General features: G+C 41.7%; 1 protein-coding gene across 2 annotated transcripts; it reads left to right on the top strand.

The window, feature by feature from the left end:
* Window positions 1-158: 158 nt before the first annotated feature.
* ATF3 (activating transcription factor 3) lies at window positions 159-17,364 on the top strand. Of its 2 annotated transcripts, none has more exons than XM_027871817.1 (4): window positions 159-425; window positions 9,364-9,607; window positions 14,108-14,215; window positions 15,508-17,364. In XM_027871817.1, the coding sequence occupies exons 2-4, from the start codon at window positions 9,368-9,370 to the stop codon at window positions 15,703-15,705; spliced, it is 546 nt and encodes a 181-aa protein (XP_027727618.1). In that variant the 5' UTR covers window positions 159-425; window positions 9,364-9,367; the 3' UTR covers window positions 15,706-17,364. The 2 variants fall into 2 exon arrangements, with proteins under 2 accessions (XP_027727618.1, XP_027727617.1); XM_027871816.1 differs by having other exon boundaries at window positions 162-421.
* Window positions 17,365-21,496: the final 4,132 nt, after the last annotated feature.

Below are 21,496 nucleotides of genomic sequence, written 5' to 3'. Positions count from 1 at the left end.
CCCCCCCCCGGCCTTTCCCTAGCCCCTCCCAGTCCTCCTCCTCTTCTCCAGCCCCGTCTTGCTAGTTCTCTCTGGGAAGCTATTAATAGCATTACGTCAGCCCGAGACTGGCAACCCAGTGTAAATACCAGCACTCCCCACTATATAAAAAGGGGTGATGCAACCTCGCTACTAGTCAGAATCCCAAGCAACAAGGCGGAGAGAGGAGCTTTGCTCGCCCCAGCGGCGGCAGCAGCAGCGGCAACAGCAGGATAGACACCGCCTCCGCTTCCAAGTCGTTGGGCTCCGATATCACCTCCCCTACTCCATCAAGCCTTAGGTCCAGGCGAGGCGCCTTCGTCTCTCGGCTCCGGACAGCCCCAGCCCCACACTCTCCGGGGACTGTCAGAAAGGAGTGGAGGCAGGAGGGAGAGAAAGGAAGGTAGGTGAGTGCCTGGGAAGGGGGGAATGGCTTTTTACCTGTCGGCTTCCCGCCGTTCAGCTCCCCTAATAACACCCCAGCCCGAACCCTTCATCTCCCAGGGATTGTGGGACGCCCATCAGCGCCGAAAGAACTTGGTGGGAAGTTTGTTCGCACAATCCTAGAGGTTTCTCAACAGTTCAAAAAGTTTCCTGAAGCTAGCTGTGTGTGTGTGTGTGTGTGTGTGTGTGTGTGTGTAAGAAGGGGGGGTTTCGAAAGGAGACCGAGAGACTCCCCCAGACTCAGGACTTCCCCCACCCACACTCACACTGGGATACTCTCCGCTTTCTTCTGCTTAACTTAACCAGCCTGGGAGGTGACTGTGGGGAAGCCGGAGGAGGTTTACGGGTGGAGGAGAGAGGTAAAGGGGTATCTCAGATTGCCCATAAGCGCTCTCCCAGACGCCGGACTCCCCTGCCTTCCCCACCCCCTAGGAAGATCCCAAGCTCCTCTATTTCTTCTCTCCCTCCCCCTCTACTCCCCTCAGTCCTCTCGCTGGCGTCTAGAGACAGGATTCGGATGAATGGGGACCGGGTGGACTGCAGGAGGAGCAATTGCGCCCACTGGGAGGCGCCCTGGGTGCCTGGGAGAGTATGCAGCTCAAAGGCTTCGGGGCCCCTCTCCGGATGAGGAGTGAAACTTAGTTTGAAGTTTAGTACCAGTTTCCTGGCCCTGGGGACGAAGGAGGAGGGAGCCTTTAAAATGATTGTCGTGTCTGCCACCGCAAAATGTCTGGCTTCAGATTTCTCATCGGTGCTTTCTCCTTCTTGCTGATTCGCTTTTTTCCGTCTCACTTAAAAAAAAAATTATTATTATTTTCTTATACATTTAAGGAGTCTTTGTCCCTTAACTGGGGCAGTCCTAAAAATCAAGAGGTAGGATGGCTAATGAAGGAGCCAGTTCTATTTTAGCGGATTCTGCCCTATCCTCATCTCCTTCCTCCCCCACCTCCCTAGCTATCGGTGTGTCCTTAAATAATACATTGATTTCCTTAGGCATCAGTATTCCCATATAGAAGGGGGCATCGGCATGAATATTATTTACCTTCCCTATTTCACAAAAGGATAAAATGTGATGATAGCTGTGGACATTATTTGGGGCTTTACAAAATGGAAGGGAGTTGGACCAAATGATCTCAAAGGTAGTAAATTATGGGTTGTTATTATTCTATAAACCTGTTAGTCAAGCCAAAGGTGTAAGAAGGTTTGGGGGCCCAAAAAGATTATTTGTATCACCATAAAGTAAACTGAGGCGGTGGTATCACTGAGTGGCAACCAAGGCAATTGTTTCAGGAATCCTCTTCTCTCTTCCTCTCTCCTCTCCTTTACTCTCCTCTCTTCTTCTTTGTTCTTTACTCTCCCCTTCTTTCCACTTCTTTTTCATTCTTTCCCCCTCTTCTCCTACTGTTTAACTCCTTTTCCTTCTCTTCTGCCACAGTAACAGCTATGGAAATCGATTAATTTCTGCATTGGTTTAGAGGGATAAGGAAACTTCAAAGACACTCTGACAGGGAAAAAGCATCTCTGCTTGAAACTAGGAGATTAGGATTCAAGTCATAGCTTCATCCCCTTCCCCAAGTAGTTATGTAACTTTGGAACATTCTTTCATTTGGGCCTCAGTCTCCCTTGATCTCTAAAATAAAGAAGTGAACATTTTGGTCTCATTCTACCTCCCAGGTGGATAAAATGCTATAGCATCTAATAAAATGAATTGGGACTAAATATTAATGCAACTAATACAGTAGTGGTCAAGTAGAGAGAATTCAGTCCTTATGGGTTTTAGTCTTTTCGCTGATACATACTAATTTTGTGATTCTAGTCAATTAACTTAACCACCCAATCCTTAAGTTAGCTCCTTAAGACTTTAAATATCAGAATAAGCTGCCAGCCTGCATTGGTAGAGAGAATTTCCTTACTGGCAGTTTCCTGTACCAATTAAATTACAGGTTGGGTCTGGGTTGAAAAAGGCTCAAATATTTACCAGCAAAAGGACTTAAGAAAAGTTGACCTTTCTGAGTTCAAGCTTTCTCCGCTGTAAGATGGAAATAAGAAAATTTGTGCAGCCCATCTCACAGGACTTCTGTAGCATAGAAACTGCTTTGTAAACCTTAAAGCATTATGATTGTGATACTATTGACAATAATAATAGCTAACATTTATATATTGCTTACTATGTGCCACCCTCTTTGCAGTAATTATCCCATTTGATCCTCACATTATTATTACTGGGTGACATTATTATCCCCATTTTACAGATGAGGAAACTGAGGCAAACAGGTTAATTGACTTGCACAGGGTCCCACAGCAAATAACTGTCTGAGGTCATATTTGAACTCAACTCTTTCTGATTGCAGATCTAGAGATCTACTTACTGTGCCGCCTAGCTGCCGCTAGATTATCCTATAATACTGCTATGACAGTGATAAGACGTAGCTTGTAGCATGGAGCACTAGGAGCACATGAATCTGTTATTGGTAGCCATTGCCCCCAATAGACTTCTCTTGTCTCCTTTTATCTTCATCTACTTGGTCATTTCCTTTTATTTTCCTCTTCCTTTTCCCCTTCTGTGTTTCTGCCTTAAGCCTGTCAGTGTTTCCTTTGGACGTTGCTTGGTGCCTTTGGTGGTCTGATGAGCAACTGAGATTTCTGACAATAGCACTCAGCTAAGTGAATTATAATAAGGGAATTATAATTCATTGTAGTAGAAGAACCTTTGGCTCTATCTCCATTTAGACAAGGATAGCATCATCTAGGATACCCTTCTCCCCTTCTTTTTTTTTTTTTAAATGTTGGCTATGTAACAGGGCCATTTGCTCTCAGTGTTGCCCAACCATCAGTAGAAGGAAGGACATGATGAGTACACCACAGAAAATTTTCAGGGGAGAAACAGCTTCCTGTATGTGAAACTACTTCATCACTCTGGTTGGGAATTGCTGCTGCCAACAAATAGTGGGAGTAGAATTCACTGGGTGTGTTGGGGAAGCCTAGAGGTCAATGAGAGTATAGAAAAGGCTTCGAGCCAAGATGAATGCCTAATGGTTAAAATTAACTCCTAATTAATTGGACTTAATTGCATCAGCAGCCAGATTGGTTAATCCCAACAGAGCTGAAAAATTAATCCCTGAGATATGAAACTAAAAATGGGGCCACCCAATTTATATAATAATGCTTCTTTGTATAGCACTTCAGGGAGGCTAGGTGACAAAGTGGATAGAGTGCTGGGCCTGGAGTCAGGAAGACTTGAATTCAAATTCAGCCTCAGACATTTATTTAGTAACTGGGTGACCCTGGACAGGTCACTTTACCCTGTTTGCCTCAGTTTCCTCGATCTGTAAAAATGAGCTGGAGAAGGAAAAGACAAATCACACCAGATTCTTTGCCAAGAAAACCCCAAAAGGGGTCACAAAGAGTCAAACATGACTGAAAATGACTGAACAACAAAGTACAGCACTTTGTATTGTTCAAACTGCCTTTTACATGCATTATTACTTATTAGCAGCATGACTTTGGGCAAGTTATTTTATATTCCTGTAAAATGAGTTGGGTGGTCCCCACTTTGGGTGTTTACCTAGGATGAGTTAAAAATTAATCAAATCACAACCAATGATCAGTTTGGAGGGACAGGGCCTAGAGATAGGATTTCATTAATATAGGGAGCTTTTAGTATGAAAATGCCCTCTAAATTGCCTTCACATTCCCTCCCCTAATACAGATTGTCTGTAATTTAGTCTTAGAGAGCTGCTTGGGCACTTGCTGAAAGCTAGCCCTCTATCTATCATACCACACCAACTCTTAGGGCACATCTTAATGGTCTCATTTTATAAATTCAAGAATTGAAACACAGAGAGGTTAAGACCTGCCTACCTTTGCTATCTCAGCTGCTTAGTGACAGAGCTAGAGCCAGTATTTTCTGAATCCCAGCCTGGTATTATTTGCCTTGTCCTCAAGTTAGTTGGGCAAAGGAACCAGAATGAGTGGTCAATAAAATACCTACATTGCAGTCATAATCTCATAATGCACAATATTTCATGGGGGAGGTTTATAGAAGAGACAAGAAAATTGAAAGTGAAAATTCAGGGTAACTGTAACCGATAAGAAGTAAAATGTGGGAGCCAGGTTCCCAGAAGTGTTTATCTGTTAAGGGAATAAACCATGGAGAGTTTCACTTTCTTTAGAATGAAGAAACTGTGAAAGTCATGTCATTTATGATTGAGTAGAAAGATCACTTCAGATATTTCAGGTCCTAGCAAAGTGAAGTTGACTTGGCCAAAGGAATTTGGACAATTATCAACTCAGTTAACAGTCTGGGTGATGTGAAGTTTCCCCCAAACAAGTTTACTATAGTAGGATTTTTTGAGGAATTGGTTTGTGTGGGCTGAATTATATGAATAATTAAATAAACTTTTTATTTTGTTTATTTGGCTGTATGCCAAAATCTGAGGACAATTGTATTTAATGAGAGAAAGTAAAAGTTTCAAGAAACTATCAAAAGAATTAAAATATTTGATTTGGAGAGAAACAATAATAATAGTCACTCATTGATGTAGTATTTTAAAGTTCACAGATCACTTTACATTATCTCAAATGATCCTTACATCATCTTGTTAGGTAGGAGCTGTTATTTATCCCTGTTTTACAAATGAGAAAACTGAGGCTCATGGAGTTTAAGTGACTTGCTTAGGGTAACACAGTTAGCAAAAATATCTGAAGTTGGATATGAACCTAGGTTTTCCTGATTCCAAGGCCCAAAATATAGTCCAATGTACTCATTGATAAATTTTTTGAAAAGATTTTCACACATTTTGTAACTCCTAAATCAGAGGTGGGGAAATTGTGACCTCGAGGCCATTCGTGGCCTTCTAGGTCCTCAAGGTGTCACAAAGAGTCATCTAAATAGTGAAAACTGTTTGACTAAACAGTGAAAACAGGACCTAGAGGGCCACATGTGGCCTTGAGGCCAAAGGTTCCCCACCCCTGTGGCCTAAATCATTTAAGGCAGTGCTTTTAATCGGAACATTCCACAACACCGACATTCTTCACCTTTTTCCATTAGGAATACTGACTTTTTATACTGAGAAAGAAAAAGGAAATTTTCCTCAGGTTTTGAGACTGGCAGGCCACCAGCCATGAGCACTCATTAATAAACTTGAATGGGTGGGAAAATGGACCACCTCTCAGATCTGGCAGAATTCATTACACACACAGAGTTACCCCGCTAGAAGGCTGCCATTCCTAGGAACAGAGGCTTAGCTGATGGTGTCTCTGGATTCCATCACTGAACTATTTGGTTTTTAATAACACTGGGGATGGGAGGCCAAAGGAGAATGCAGGGGAGAATGTTCAGATGATGACTCTGGAAGGCTGGATTCTTGGGGAAGTTTATTACCTGTCAGAAAAGAGTATCTTTCTAGCTTTTTAGGATTAAAGGATAGAGATACATCTCTTCTGATTCATGAGCCAGGGCTTTGGGAGCAGAATTGCTTACATTTTTTAGGTCTATCAGAAGAGCAAACAGATTCCCTACTATTAAGCATTCATAGCTCTGGGAATAGTAAATCAATTGTTTCATCTCTATTCAACAGACATTTATTAAGACATCCATCCAGGGCCAGGCTAGGCATACAAAGACAGAAAAATTAGAAGAAGCTCCTGTCCTCTAAGGGTCTACATTCTATCGGGGAGGAGGAACCAACATGTAGGTATAAGGCAGGGGTGGGGAATCTGTGACCTTGAGGCCACATGCCACCCTCTAGGTCCTCAGTCGTGGCCCTTTGACTGAGTCCAAGTTTTACAGAACAAATTCTTTTATTAAGGGGATTTGTTCTGTAAAACTTGGACTCAGTCAAAAGTTCTCACCCAAGGACCTAGAGGGCCGAATGTGGCCCTGAGGCTGCAGGTTCCTCACCCCTGGAAAAGGTCTCCAAAGGGAATTTGAGGAGAGCATCTTTAACTTTTTAAGATCTGAGGGTGAGTGTGTGGGAAGGGGGGAAACTACCATACATTCCCAGTGCCTTTGTCAAAGGTGCCATCTTGTTGGGCTGGAGAAAGAGGTCAGACTCAATAGGTCATTTCTGCCCTTAACTGTTTCCCAGGATTGTTATAAGTAAAGAATAGTTAGGCACCATATAAATGAACTTCTTGTAGTAACAACAGCAGTGTGTGCAACATGACTTTCTGGCTTAAAAGACACAAAAACATGTGCCTTAAAAGACATAAAAACATATGCTTGTAAAATATATAGCTCTCCATGCCTGCTTGTGGACACATCATACAGATTGGCAACTCCATAAAAAAGTTTCTGGTTGACCTTCAGCGTAGTGGAAAGAGACTTAGTTTTAGTCAGAGCCTGAGCCTGAGCTCAAGTCTTGGCCCTGCCACTAATTGGCCGTATTACTTAGCCTCTCTGGACTTCAGTCTCCTCATCTGTAAAAAGAGTGTGTTAGATGTGTGATCTCTAAGATTCCTCCCAGCTCTACACCTATGTTCGTTTGAACGTTCAGCCTCTGGAACCTTTTCTTAATCCCTTCAATAAAGAGCAAAAAAGTGGAGAGAGAGAAAAATAATAATAAAGGTGAATTTATGTAGCAAGGATGATCAGAGGGAATTTAAACTCATAAATGGATGTCCCAGAGGAAAGGAGTCTCTGTTTGGATTTTATCCTGTGTGGCCAGTGAAGAGAGTGTCAGACCTGGAATCAGGAAGATTGATCTTCCTTAGTTCAAATCTGGCCTCAGATACTACCTGTGTGACTCTGGACAAGCCACTTAACCCTGTTTGCTTCAGTTTCCTTATCTGTAAAGTGAGCTAGAGAGGGAAATAGCAAACCACTCTTTGCCACGAAAACTCCAAATGGGCCTTGAAGACTAAGACAGGACTGAACAACAAAAATTTTAATTCATTTTCCTTTGCTAATTATCTCCACCACCATCTTCTCCCTCCCCCACCCCTTATCAACCTGCCAGACTGAAAGAGGGGAGCAAGGAGGGAGGGGCTTCCTGGCCCGAGCTACCTTGCAGTCATCCCCACAGAATGTCACCGGCAGCAGCAGGGAGGAAATCATGCCTGGGCAGGCTTGTGTGAATGTAGGGTTCATTCTTTGAAGGGCACTCACTGGTGCATCACTTGGAGGGAGTCAGATTTGTAATTAAAAATTCCAAAATGAAATTGTGGCCGCCCTTCCTAGGTTTTCCCTTTGGCTGGACCCTGATCATCAAGCCTAAGAGCTGAAAGGGAACTTAGAGATTGTTTAGGGCAGCCTAAAGAAGAAGCACCTTGCTTCTTCTAAGTAAGTGGCAGAGGAGGGCCTGGAGTTCCACCCCTGGTCCTGTACTTGTTCTCCTAATCCTGTTTCTTTCTACATTTCCGTATGTACTTTGCCACTCATTTTTTCATTCTTGTGCATTAGATCATAGGGTCATAAATTTCTGAGCTGCAAAGTGTCTTAGAAGTTAGTCACCTTGTCAGCTCTGTGTTGGCAAATATTTTAACAACCAGCTTTTTGGAGGAAAAAAATGTTTGTGGGACACACTTTTAAGTTTAATCTTTATTATTAACATCTTCCCCTAACTTTCATAAATCTAAGCAATCAGCAAAATAGCAAATGTAGAACTGACTTGTAGTGTTTTCTGATTTCTGAGGTATAAGTAAAAGTTCACACTGAAAATTTAACTACCAGCTTTCCCCAGTTTTGAGCTGGCTACAGAACACCCTTGAATCTAAGTTAAACCTCTCTTTTTACTTTCTTCTCGTTTGAAAAAACTGAGGCCTAGAGAAGTGAAATAATGGAGGGGGGGCAGGGAAGGGAGTATCAGGGGTATGTCTCCTTATAGCTTATCTTCTTAAAATTAGGTGAACCTGTGCATGCCTTCTCAGAAGCGTCAAACTTGCTCATAACAGGAATTCTTTTCCAACCCCTGGGAAGCAGAAACACATGCCTCTTCCTTTCCCATTATTTTATCAACTGTTCAATAGTTGACTCTTAGAAGTGCTTTAACAGTTAAGTAATGAGTAGATAATAGATAAGTATCTGATGTAACTTGGATCACTAAACAGCTATTCTCAGTTATAAATTTTAATGTGCAGAAACTGAAGTTCTTACCTCCCATTCTCCCCCACCCAGGCAACTCTTTCCCTTTTATTTTCACCCACTGAAAGGTTTCCCCCAATTTCAGAAACCCTTCTAACTTTCTTTTTAAAGGGAGACTGAAAGCAGTTATGTGGTTGGCCACTATGATGTGAAAAAACATACACTACCTCTTTAAGAACTGCTGGGGGAAGGGCTGCATATGTGAGTGTAGCACAGCCTCAGGTGTCCGTACTCCTGGTTTCCGTTGTTAACCCTTGCCATCAAGGCAGCAAGCTAGATGATGCAATGACCTCGAGCCAGGGAGGATCTGAATTCAAATGTGGCCTTAGCCATTATCTAGCTGCAGGACTCAAGGCGAGTCACTTGGCTTCTGCCTGCCTCAGTTTCCTGATCTGTAAAATGAGGATATTAATAACAGCATCTACGCCCCAGGATTGATGTGGGGATAAAATGACATAATATTTATAGTGTTTTGCAAACCTTAAAGCACTATACAAATGCTAGTTGTTATATTGCCTTTGTTGTTGTTATTATTATTGTATTATCTGCTACGTTGAGAACATTAAGAAGCATTAAGATCAGCAACAAGCAACCGACACAAAACCTCTTAGTTGGAATCAATCTCAGAGGCTGATTTCTTCTGATCTCAGTTTCTTCATCTGTAAAACGAGGCAGGTATATGAAGTGATCTCTAAGGTCCCTTCCAGCCCCAAATCCTCAGAATAAAACTGTCCTGTGCAGTACAGGTTGTGTTTTGGGGGAGGGAAGGTCTTGGGCTCATTCCTGAGGGCAGTCCTTTTGGTCTTGGTCTTTTTCAGCAAAATGATGCTTCAACATCCAAGCCAGGTCCCTGCCTCGGAAGTCAGCGCGACAGCCATTGTCCCCTGCCTGTCACCGGCTGCGTCTCTGGCCTTTGAAGATTTCACGACCCTTACCCCCCTCGTCAAGGAAGAGCTGAGGTTTGCCATCCAAAACAAGCATCTCTGCCACAGGATGTCCGCCACATTGGAGTCCGTCACAGTGAGCGACAGGCCGATTGAGATGTCTATCATGAAAGCCGAGGTACTTCGATTGAGCACCTGTCCAAGGCTCTTCTCTCTTGAGTTCTCTAAGCTGATATACGTAAGGGCTGTAGCTGAGGAAGGAGGCTGAATAGCATGCATGAGCTCTGGAAGAATTTAGAACAAGTTATAAGATGATAGAGCCATAGAAGGTTATTATAGGAGAGATAGAGAGGTATAGGGTCCATCCCTAATCTTTGAGAATATCGTACAAGAAAATTACCATGTCCTCTCACCGGGATGGAGCCCTGACTTGTAGGGACTCAGGACTGACCCAAGGTAGTTTTCTTGATTTTCTGATTAAATATTTGCAGATAATCCAGGTCTCAATGGATTAATATTTAATTTGGTACCTTCCTTGGTTATGACAGTCTACTCTTTTGGTCTCTGTAGCTGCAAAAGCTTAGCTACCATTGTTTCTTTCATAAGATGAGAGAATACCACAGGGAAACATGCTTTCTTCCTGGGAATAGTCTCTCTTAGGATCTTTTTCTAGGCTGAAGAGCACTTTTGTGGAATTTTGAGATAGTATAAGATTTGAGGATCCCTTTGGGTCATACTTCTATGTGAAAGGTCTTTGTTTTTCATAAATCTGATACACCTGGGCATTTTATCCCTGTTGGGGGAAAAGATCCAAATCTAACAGACAGTCAATCAATCAACAAGCATTTATGTCTATTTACGGGCCAGGCACTATGCTAGACTTTAGGAATATATAGATGAAAATGAAACAATTCCTGCCCTTAGAGAGCTGACATTCTATGGGGAGAAAAAAACATACACATAACTATATAACAGGTAGGTACCAGATAATGGGGAGGAAGTGAAGTCCATAAAGGGGAGCCATAAAGGGGGCCATAAAGAAGAGCCTCAGAAGGTGCTATTATACTGACCTTCAAAGGAAATCATATCCCAAGAGGCCGAGTTAAAGGCAGAGTATATCCCAGGCATGAGGCCCGGGCAGGGCAAAGGCCCAGAGTTGGAGTGTCCGGTGTGAGGTACAGCAAAAGGACCTGTCTGTCCAGGCAGCAGAGTTTGTGGAGGATAAAAGAGTGTAATAAGACTGGAAGGCTAGAGTGGGACTGGGTTAGAGTCAAAAGGCAACTTAGAGCCGCTCAAGAATTCTTGTTTTGACACTGTGGTTTCCCCTGGTCTTTCTTGTAGCCCTCAGGGAGTTGTATTTTATAGAAATGGTGACAGGATGGGGGCCTGCAAGCGACCCCACTGTTATTCTTGATTCAGTCCAATTAACCTCTGTTCTAAAGTAGAGGCTTGGGGTCCAGGCCTCTACCTGAGACCTCAGCTGTGGCTGCTTCTCTGAAAGATAGCGTGGTGCAGTGGAAAGAACATTGGTCTTAGAACACTTCAGATTGATGCTAGCTCTACTAGTTGGTGGAGTCCTGGGTGATGCACTTAGCTTCTGAGCTATGAATACTGGCATTATCTCCCTCCCAGACTTGTGTGTAGAAGTTAAAGGATGGTGCTCACCTGTCATCCTTGCTAGCAGAGAGCCTCAGCTTGACAGATCTCAAACTTGGGAGTTCTGAGCTGCAGTGGTCTAAACCCGTCAAGTATTCACACTGAGTTCAGCATTAATTAATAACAACAGTGGCATTCAGTGCCTTAAGATTTGCAAAAGCACTTTACAAATAAGATCCTTACAACAACCCTGGGGGGCAGAGGTGCTGTTATCCCCATTTTATAGTTAAGGAGACCAAAGCTAAGTTTTCAGTCATGTCCGACTCTTTGTGACCCAATTTGAGGTTTTCTTGGCAAAGATCCTGGACTGGTTTGCGATTTTCTTCTCCGGCTCATTTGACAGATGAGAAAACTGAGGCAAACAGAGTTAAGTGACTTGCCCAGGGTCATACAGCATGATGACATGTCTGAGGCTAGATTTGAACTGAGGGCTTCCTAACTCCAGGTCCAGTGCTCTATCCACTGCACCACTGAGCTCCTAATAATAGGGGAACACCAAGTTGCCTAAGGAAGGGTGAATTGATCAGTAGTTGTATTGGGTCCATGAGTAGCCCTTGTACTTCAAGCCAGGGTAAGATAAGGAGACTAAGTTGGAAGGATGGAAGGAAGGAAAGAAGGAAGGAAGAAGAGGGAGGGAAAGAAGGAGAGGAATGGAAGGAATGAAAAGGAGAAAAGAGAAGGAAAAGAAGAAAGAAAGGAAGGAAGGAATTATTTCCTATCAAGCCTTTTAAATGATGTCGGAATCTGAATGTGGTTTTTAAAAAAAAATCTTCAATGCAATGGCAGAAAGGGACCTCAAGATCATTTGGTTCAGGGCCCTTCCTAGAGACACATTTAATTTCATTTCCTTGTATTTCATTCATACTAGAATCAGGGCTTCTCAGGTAATATTGCCATATTCAGGAGGCAGTATGGTATATGGAAAAGAACACTGGCCCTTTAATCATTAAACCTGGGTTCAAATTCCATTTCTGATACTCTTAGGTAAGTCACTTACCTCCCCAGGCCTTAGTTCTCTCATCTGTAAAATGAGGGGAAATTCTACTTGTGGGCTCTATGTCCCCTTTCAGCTTATGACTGTGATTATAAATTTAGGCCTTAAAACACTGGCCATAATTGTGATAAATAAGAAGTTTGCCTACGTGCTGAAACCATCCTATGCGCTCATTACTTATCACCCGACTCCTGCTACGAGAACAGTGAAGATGGATAGCCTGGTTGCTGGCTCTCCTCGCCTCCTTCATGGAACCCCAGCGGTGGCAGAGTCCTTAGGCAGAGATTAAGGGCAGAGTTTGATTGTGGGCCCTTAGGATGATTGTAATTCCTGGTCCAAAGGTAGCATGCCAATCTCCATGCAGCTAATAAAAACATAGTGTAAAATTGGCAGCCTGCCCCAGAAGCCCCAGACACTCACAGTCCTGTAATAGACTTTGGGATCTTCCATAAGAAGGGGAGCAAGGAGCAACATCTCTCACGTTGTGAGTGTAAGAGCTGAGTCAGAATAGGCTGTGACTCACCTCTGGGCACCTCAGAGCCAGGCGTAGGCAAAGCAGGCAGCCACCTTGTGGTGCAATACAGGGGGATCGTAGGATTTAGAGTGAGAGTGAAATTCTACTTAGAAATAGTATGTAATATATAAGTATATATGTGTATATATATATTTATATATAAGTATACATATAAGTATATCTATGTATGAGTGTCCAACCCACTCATTTTACAGAGAAAGAAACTGAGGCCTAGATAGGCCAAGTGGCTTGCCTAAGGTCATACTGGTAATAAATATCACCGTCAGGCTCTGAACCAAGATCCTCTGAGTGCTTCTGGTTCCAGGCACATAGTAGATGCTTAAGAAATGCTCGTTGAATTGAACTGATTCCAAGTCCAATGTTCTTTTCACTATGTCAAAGTTCAAGAAAAGGCATTTCTTAACGTATTTTATAAATGCACAATAGAGGCAGTTTGTTACAGTGGATAATGGGTAGAAAGACTGATACATCCTAGCTGTGTAACCCTAGGGAAGCCTTTTAAAGTCTGAGGGTCCCCTGGGGACTCTGGAACAGATTGAGTGGCAAATCTGCCTCAGTGGAGGTAGTTTCTACACAACAGGAGTTTCCTGCACTATTGAAAACCATAGGACTGGAACAAAAAGAAAACAAACACACACTTTTATTTCTCGAAAATTCTTTCTTCTGGGCAGCTAGGTGGCGCAGTGGATAGAGTACCGGCCCTGAAGTCAGGAGGACCTGAGTTCAAATCAGACCAAACACTTGACACTTACTAGCTGTGTGACCCTGGGCAAGTCACTTAACCCCAATTGCCTAAAAAAAAAAAAAGAAAGAAAGAAAGAAAGAAAATTCTTTCTTCCATGGCATAAGGATACTTATTTTGTGATAAGTCAAGTTGAATTTGTTCATAATGGAATCTCCTCTGGAAATTAACATAGAGGATATGTAGCCTTCAAACCTTGCCTTGGATGAATAAATCCTATGTCCTTGTCCCATCTCAAGGTCACCTTCTGACCCTGGAAAGGGTGTACAGTTATCCCAAAAAGTCTCTCCTTCCCACCCTATCCAGAATGGTTGTGATTAGTACTAGCTGTCAATGATATGAAGAATAGTTAGCATATACATACATACACATATATGGTATGCAAAGTGCTTTGTTTATGTTATTTCATTTGATCCTTACAATAACTCTGTGAGATAGGTTACTCTTATTATCCCCATTTTACAGATGAGGAAACTGAGGCTGAGTGTGACTCAGTGATTTGCCCAAGGTCACACAGCTAGTAAATGTCTGGGGCAAGATTCATACTGAGGTCTTCCAAACCACAAATCTAAAACTCTTTTATCCTTTGTGCCCGTCCCCTATACACTCCTACCCTCAGCTGCCAGAACCAAGTATATTTAAAACATTACATTAAAGAATAGTTTTCTTTCTTTCTTTTTTTTTAAATAGCAGTAATTTTGCAGAGATTTTTTTTTCTTGTATTAAAGGATGTATCTTTTGGTTTTATTAGTTTGCCCCTGAAGAAGACGAAAGAAAAAAGAGACGAAGGGAAAGAAATAAAATTGCAGCTGCCAAGTGCCGAAACAAGAAGAAGGAGAAGACAGAATGTTTGCAGAAAGTGAGTATTTGGCTTTCCGCCTTTGGTTTCTCATCTCCCTTTTTCCTGTGACCACAGGACGCTTCTCCACCAAGCTCAGAAAGAGATTATCAGCTTAAAAACCCAATTGGCCCCTTTGCCCTAAAGAGCTGAAAGGTTCAATAAGCTTCTTATAGGAACAATAGAAATGTTGGCTCCCAGGGTAGGAAAAGATAATGCTGTCAGTGCAATAAATATGCATGTGGAAATCCGAAAGGCAGGTGTGAGAAGTGAAAAAGGTTTTCTCTCCTTATGGTCGATCCTTATCAGTCCTGGCCAGTCTCTACAAGTCTGGCAGCTTGCATCCTACTAGGCACGTCAGTACACATAGAGAAGTTTCATTCAAGTCATTTTCCTAGAAAAGAAAGCTGCCAACTCACATTTGGCATGTTTTTGTAATTCTTTGATTAATCTCCTTCGACAAATTATTTCTCAAAGTTGTACAAATTAATATATTCTCTGGGTGTTCTCCCAGGTGTTTTGCTCCTTGTTTCTCCTTTTTGTACCCCAATGTATAATCTGAGCCCCTTTCCTTCTTTTTCTCAACAAAGAGGAGTTAGTATAGTCTCCCCAAAGCAAGGCCAAAGTTTTTTGATGTTAGGCTACTAGGTAGAGCTTCTAAGAGAAGAGTTTTTAACTTATGGACATCTCTGGCCATCTATCTAAGCCTATGAACCCTCTTTCAGAATGTTTTTAAATGATAAAATAAATGCATAGGATTACAAAGGAAACAAAATACATTGAAATATAATTATCAAATATATTTTAAAAAATTGAGATCATAGACCTCAGGTTAAGAATCTGTTGGTTTAAGAGCTTGGGTCATTACTGCTTCCTTCTTCTCCTCCTTACTCACCCCAAATACAGGTTCTCACTTTATCCTGGCTTAGTCACAGTCTTGAGTCTACTACCTGGGTGTAAAGAGGCTGCAGAATCTATACCTAGGTATAACTCTAGGATACTGGCTCCATTTTGGAAAGGTTAGACTCCCATCTGTTATGGAGGTTCACATAGAAGGCCCTGAGGAGAGCCCAAAAGTTCTAAGGACCATGGTCTCTGTACCTAATAAATATGTTGGGTCATTAAATTTATCTCTGATGAATGAGGAAGCAGATAAAGTTCCTTCCAAAGGCCATCTTGGCTCAGATTTGGGCACTGCCCTTTCTTCCTCATAAGCCAAGCTGCTTGGGTCCATAGTCTAGGTTGTGGCTTGAACTTGACCTTTTGCCAGTTGCCCTCAACATAATACCTTCTTATTTGTACCCTTCCCTCAGGAATCAGAAAAGTTGGAAAGTGTAAACGCTGAGCTGAAAGCCCAGATCGAGGAGCTCAAGAATGAGAAACAGCATTTGATATACATGCTCAACCTCCACCGGCCAACGTGTATTGTCCGAGCTCAGAATGGGAGGACACCTGAAGATGAGAGGAACCTCTTTATCCAACAGATAAAAGAAGGAACATTGCAGAGTTAAGCAGCCATGACACGGAGGCAGTTGAGGAGTCCTCCTTTCCTTCACTTCCATACCAAGAAACCCGAAGCTATCGGAGATCTGACTTACTATGCACTTCTAGGATCCTAGCAGCCAAGAGCTGTCCAGGAGGCCTTGCTAAGCACAAGGAATCATGTTAGCTTAGCTGTGACTTTCTCAAATCCAGAGAGTTGAGTTTGGTCCAAGGGAAGAAAGTCTTGGGCCCTGACTCTAGGTCTTTAGGACTTGACATCTTTGCTGTTCCTAGAAGCTGCAGACAAGCCCTGCAGATGGGTTAGTGTCCTGCTAGTGTCCAGTACCTGTATTTGTCTTGTTTGGATGATACGAACATTCTGGCTTTCAGTGATAGATGTCAGCAGTACATCTGGGTGTGGGGGTGGGACAGAGCCTGCCCTCCATTGACCTCTGGTAGGCGAATCAGACTAACAGTGGGGTTTATCAATGTTTTGCAGTGACCAGGGGTATGCTTTCTAGCCAAACGTGCTAATAAGTTACAGGAATTACTGTACTCAGAGGCCTTCATTTTCAAACCTAAGCATTGTACTTATTCCCCCTTTCCCTTTTTTTTTTTTTCATAACACTCATGCAGATTTTCCTACGACTCCTCTCAGATCTGGATTCTGAGGGGTTTGGGCAGTTGTCCCTAACTTCCACTTCTTATAAAACACTCAGTAACTGAGTTGGCATTTTAGCGTGATGAGCAGTGCCCTGTGATTACTGCTTTGCCCCAAAGGAGAAAGCCCTTTTCTTGCTGAGCAGACAAGATATCACGAGCAAAGCTGATGGGTGTTATTTAAAAGAAGTCTACTGTGAACCCAGTTAGGATGATTATAAAAAACATTTGGAAAAAGCAATGTAACCTGCAAAGGATTAGACTTCTCAGCTATTAACTTAGCTTGTGAGTGACTTCTTGGGCTGGAATAGACAAAGAATATCTTTTTTCTTTTCTCATTGCTGACTGCAGTCATTGTTCAAAGCCTGATGGATTTTAGGATTTAGTGACAGTGATATTAATGATATACATTTTTTTTGGTGATCAATTTTTTTTTAAAATTTGAACCCAGTATGTTTGCAACTATGAGTAGATCTCTTGGTCAAAAGTATCCCAGTTACTGTCTAACTGTTAAAATTCTGATGTTTCTGTGAAATCCTCAGATTGTTAAATCTTATTCAATATTATCATTACAGTTTTCTGTAAAAGGAAGTATTATCTTATTTATCCTGATATTCTTAACCAGTCAATCTAATAAACCATGCGCCTGAAAACGAATGGCAGACCCAAGTGTTGTGTTAGTTTCTTTCATTCGAGGGATTGTTCAGACTTGGTCATTTCCCCACTTTCTGGTGTATATGTTCTCTAAATTTCATCTTGACTTTGAAAGGACACCACTGCCAGAAATGACTGACCTCAAATTCCATAATTCCATTAGTGGTGAAGATACGATATCTGTCTAAAGAGCAAACTGAGAGATACCTCAATGACCAGCGTCTCCCAAGGCACCAAAGCCCAAAGAGTGAACTTTTTTTTCAACTACATCAGAGACTTTTTAAGTTTTGGCTTCTAGAACAGAACATCGTACTACACTTGAATTGGATGTATTGTGATATCTTATGTTTTATAGATAAATGTATTTCAATCTGCCTAGAGATATGAGGAAGGATGTTGATTTAGGAGGGGGAAAAAAGATGATTGTCATCATGGTGCAAAGGAATATTCACTAGACTTTTAAGAGGGAGGATTTCCAGTTTGTCTTGGCTTTGTCATTAACAGGCCAGATGATCTTAAGTCAGTTTAGCTCCTTAAGATTCAGTTTCCTTACAATAGTAACTGTTATGTAGTACTTACTATATGCTAGGGGGTTTACAATTATTATCTCATTTGATTCTTATAACAACCCTGCAAGGTGAGTAACCCACCCAGCATCACATAGCTATTGAGTTATCTGAGACCAGATTTGAACTCAGGTCTTCCTGACTCAGGGCCTGGCACTTTTTCCACTGTACCACCTAACTTTCCCAATGGTAAAATGAGGGGATTGTGCTATATGATTTCTAAGGTCCTTTCCAGCTCAGAAGTTCTTTTCATGCCTCAATGAAGCCTAGTCAACTAAAACAAAAGTGCTCATCTCATTTTAACTGATGAGCCAGTAATTCTATACTTTGGTAATGGACCCCAATTATTCTACTTGGTCCCCATTTGTATAAAACAATTAGCCAAGAATGAAAAGCAATCAGTAAGCTTCTGTTGATATTATTGGCATTAAGAGGGATTTCTGTGTCTTGGCTGGGGCCCTTAGTATGGTGTCAGAGGACCTGGATTAGATTACTGGCCTGTTGTCTGACCCAAGACAAGTCACTTAACTTCTGGGTCTCAGTTTTTTCATGTCATTTGAGAGGGTTGGACTAACCCTGCCCTTTTCAGCTCTAAATCTTGTTTCCATTCATGTTCGTCAAGTTAGTGATTCTTTGGGCCGTGATTTTGTTAGTGAATCATTTGTGATGTGGGTGTCATTGTTGCTGCTTCTTGTCACCCAAGCAGTGCTTTCCTAACCTGATCACTGTCTAGAGGATCAAGGTACCTCACTTCTGTCTTAAGCAAGTCTCTTTTATTTTTTTTTTCCTCTTGTGCTGGTTGTAAGGCCGACAGAAAAAGCTAGCTAGCTATGTCAGTGGCTGGACAGGGCTCCGAAGTCAGAGAATTAGAGATAATCTGTAAAATTGCCCAGAACAATAACGGGTTGTGAGGTGAGAAAGAAGAATGGGGAGAAATGTAGGCCATTTAGTGTGTCTTGTTAAGGAGACTTTTAACAAATGCATGAAAAAAAAATTTTTTATTGTTGGCTATGTTTTGAAACTTTAATAAAAAAATGAATATGCATTTGTGAGTGATTTCTTTCATCCTGGTTTCACACACTGTGGGAAGTAATTGAGAATCATAATTAGAAATTTTGGCACCTAGGGCAGTTTAGTTTGAGGGCAGGGGAACAAGATAGGGCAGAAGATCAGGAGCCTGAGGCTGTTGCTGAAAAGGGAGGGTCAGGAGAGAACATCTTGTAGTCTTCCTCTTTTGATGAATTATTTTTGCTTACTAGGTTCTAAGGTCAGTTGTTTTTATACTACAGAAGAAGTGCAAAAGATATTGTGACTTCTAATTTTGGTGCCCTTCAACAAAGCCCTTATTGTCCTGCCCTAGTTATGGTTTACTCAATTCAAGCTTTCCCTCTGTGACACCACAAAGAATTATCTCTCACCCAGTCTGACACAGACCAGGGATATCATACCCTGGGACATATGGGACAACGTGGATCTTAGTGAAAAGTCTTCCATGCCCTGTGCTTCATACTCATTCACATTTTTATGTGTACCATAACTATTTCTGTGAACTTATTAACACAAAATTCTTGTTTGTAACCATGGCATAATCCTCCACAGTGCCCCCTATTTTTCTCTAATAAGAACTTACATTTATCAGGTTTACAAAATACTTTCCTCACAGCAATCTTATGAGACAGAACAATTTTTTAAAATCTCTGTTCTGTAAAAAAGGAAACTCATTTACAGTTGGCTGAGAGGCTAAGCACCATACCACCAACACACAGCTAGCAAATGATAGGATTCTCCTCTAGGTCTCTCCTGACTCAGAGTCCAGGCTATCTCTCTGTTAAGATCTAATATTTCCTTTTCTTATGGAATTGATTATGGTATGGTAAAGCCATAACTAGCCATTTTTGAACCTGGGCAGCACAAATTGCACTGGGGCAAACAACACACAATTTGCCTTTAAATCATCTTTTGAAACAAGGATACCAACCCTCCTAGACAAAGACCCTGAGGTTTGGTGAAGCCCGTGCTGGGGAAGAGTGTGGAACATGGAGAAGGAGAAGTGATCAACTAGGGTATAGCCATAGCGGAGAAGAAACAAGCAAACCATCTGGTACCTTCCTCTTTTAACTAATTCTTTCCAAGTGCTGAGCTCTGTTGTTTCTCAGCTAGTCAATGCCTGACAATGCTTTCAGTGCCTTCTAAATTCAAAGCCCTAGGGCAATGCCCAGTCAGCCTGCCCTAGTTATTATTCTTAACAGTGGTGGTCTAGGAGAATGGGAGAGATCCAGATTGTGCTGGCACAAGGCATAAAAATGGAGTAGTAGAATAAACACAGGATTGGAATGGAAAGGTTTAGATTCAAATACTTCCTCCACTGCTGCTACTACTACTACCACTACTACCACTACATACCTCCCTACCTAATATTTGCATAGTGCTTTAACAAAGCAAATTAAATATTTTCTCATTTGATTGTTACAACAACCTTTGGAGGTAGGTGCTATGATTACCCTCATTTTGCAGATGAGGAAACTGAGGCAGTCAGCAGTTAACTGATTTGCCCAGGGCCACATAGCTACTAAGAGTCTGAGTGAGGGCTGAAACTCAGATTTTTCCTTACTCTAAGTCCAATGTTCTATCTACTCCTAAACCTCAATGCCTAGGTGATCTTAGATTGGTCATTTAATTTCTCTGCACCTTATTTTCCTCATCTATACAATGAAGTGATTGGAAAGGCTTTTGGAGGAAAGAACACCAGGTCTGGATTCAGAGTTTTAACCTCTGTTTGCCTCAGTTTCCTCAACTGAAAAATAGGGATAATAATACCTCTCTGGGTTGTTGTGAAGGTCGAATGAGATATTTGTAAAACATTTAGCACAGTACCTGGAATATAGTAAGTGCTATGTAAATTTTAGCAATTGTTGTTGTTGTTATAAAGTTATTATTATCATCATTATTTTTGTTACCCGTATAACATTTCCCCTTCTTAGGCCTTAGTTTTGTCTTCTATGCAATGAAGGAATTAAACTAGATGGCCTCCAAGGTCTCTACCTATTCTAAATTCTATGAATAATGCCAGTGGGTATTTTGAACCAAAGCTTTCTCTTATTTCCCCCATAGAATTGAGGCTTAGATGCTAAATTAACTTGGGAATTTCTTATTCAAAAGCCAGTTTCAGAATTCCTCTAAGTGTTTTCATTTAACCATTACAAGGGGGGAATGTCAAGATATTTTCCATCTTTACACTAGTTTCACATTGTAGCCTTAGAGAAATTAGGCCTTGGAAATAAAAACCAAAAGTAGTTCCAGGAGACTGCTGTACTCTCACTCTGCCTGCCTCTGCCTAAAGATGGGATGGAAATGATACAACCATAATTCTCTGTGGCTCCATACTGCCATGCTGGTTGTCCACGGAGCCCGAGATGCCTTCCAGCTGTACTCATTTCTAGGGTCAGCCTGTAGCAAACCTTCAGAAATGGCAATTGGTCTCTAGTGTTGCCCATACTTCCCCTTTCAGTGATAGTCTGTTCCCCAATGATATTTTCTATTCCAACCACAGATGCCAAATGTCCAAATGCTCTTCCCATCCTCTCCTTAACAAAACCAATTCTAGAAAAAGGAGCTTGGGAGTGTAGATAAGTGATTGACAAGGGCTTAATATATTACTCTTCTTAGTAGCACTGGTATTTTAACATAGGACAATCTTTTAACCCAAAAGAACCAAACTGTAATGATGGAATTTGAAGAATCATTTGATAGGCTGGGGGGGAGAAGATGGTATTTGTCAAGGAAAAGGACTTTCTCAACACGTCTTAACCTCAACAATAAGTAATGAACTATTCTAACTACTAATAACTATCCCCTCTCCCCAACTTCCCCTAAGACTCTTCCATGGAACAATAAAATACAATGGGCTAGGAGTCATGAGATTTGGGTTCGAGGCCCAAAT

Source organism: Vombatus ursinus, unplaced genomic scaffold (assembly GCF_900497805.2).
Source record: "Vombatus ursinus unplaced genomic scaffold, bare-nosed wombat genome assembly UNPS02014798.1, whole genome shotgun sequence".
Classification (NCBI taxonomy): domain Eukaryota; kingdom Metazoa; phylum Chordata; class Mammalia; order Diprotodontia; family Vombatidae; genus Vombatus; species Vombatus ursinus.
The sequence above is the reverse complement of the archived record's forward strand: the minus strand, read 5'-3'. Positions and strand labels throughout refer to the sequence as shown.

Excerpts from the sequence above, each read along its gene's own strand:
- ATF3 (XM_027871817.1), top strand. The coding sequence starts at position 9,368 with ATGATGCTTCAACATCCAAGCCAGGTCCCTGCCTCGGAAGTCAGCGCG. Across the intron at positions 9,608-14,107 it reads TGTCTATCATGAAAGCCGAG|TTTGCCCCTGAAGAAGACGA; the intron begins GTACTTCGATTG and ends TGGTTTTATTAG. Across the intron at positions 14,216-15,507 it reads AGACAGAATGTTTGCAGAAA|GAATCAGAAAAGTTGGAAAG; the intron begins GTGAGTATTTGG and ends CCCTTCCCTCAG.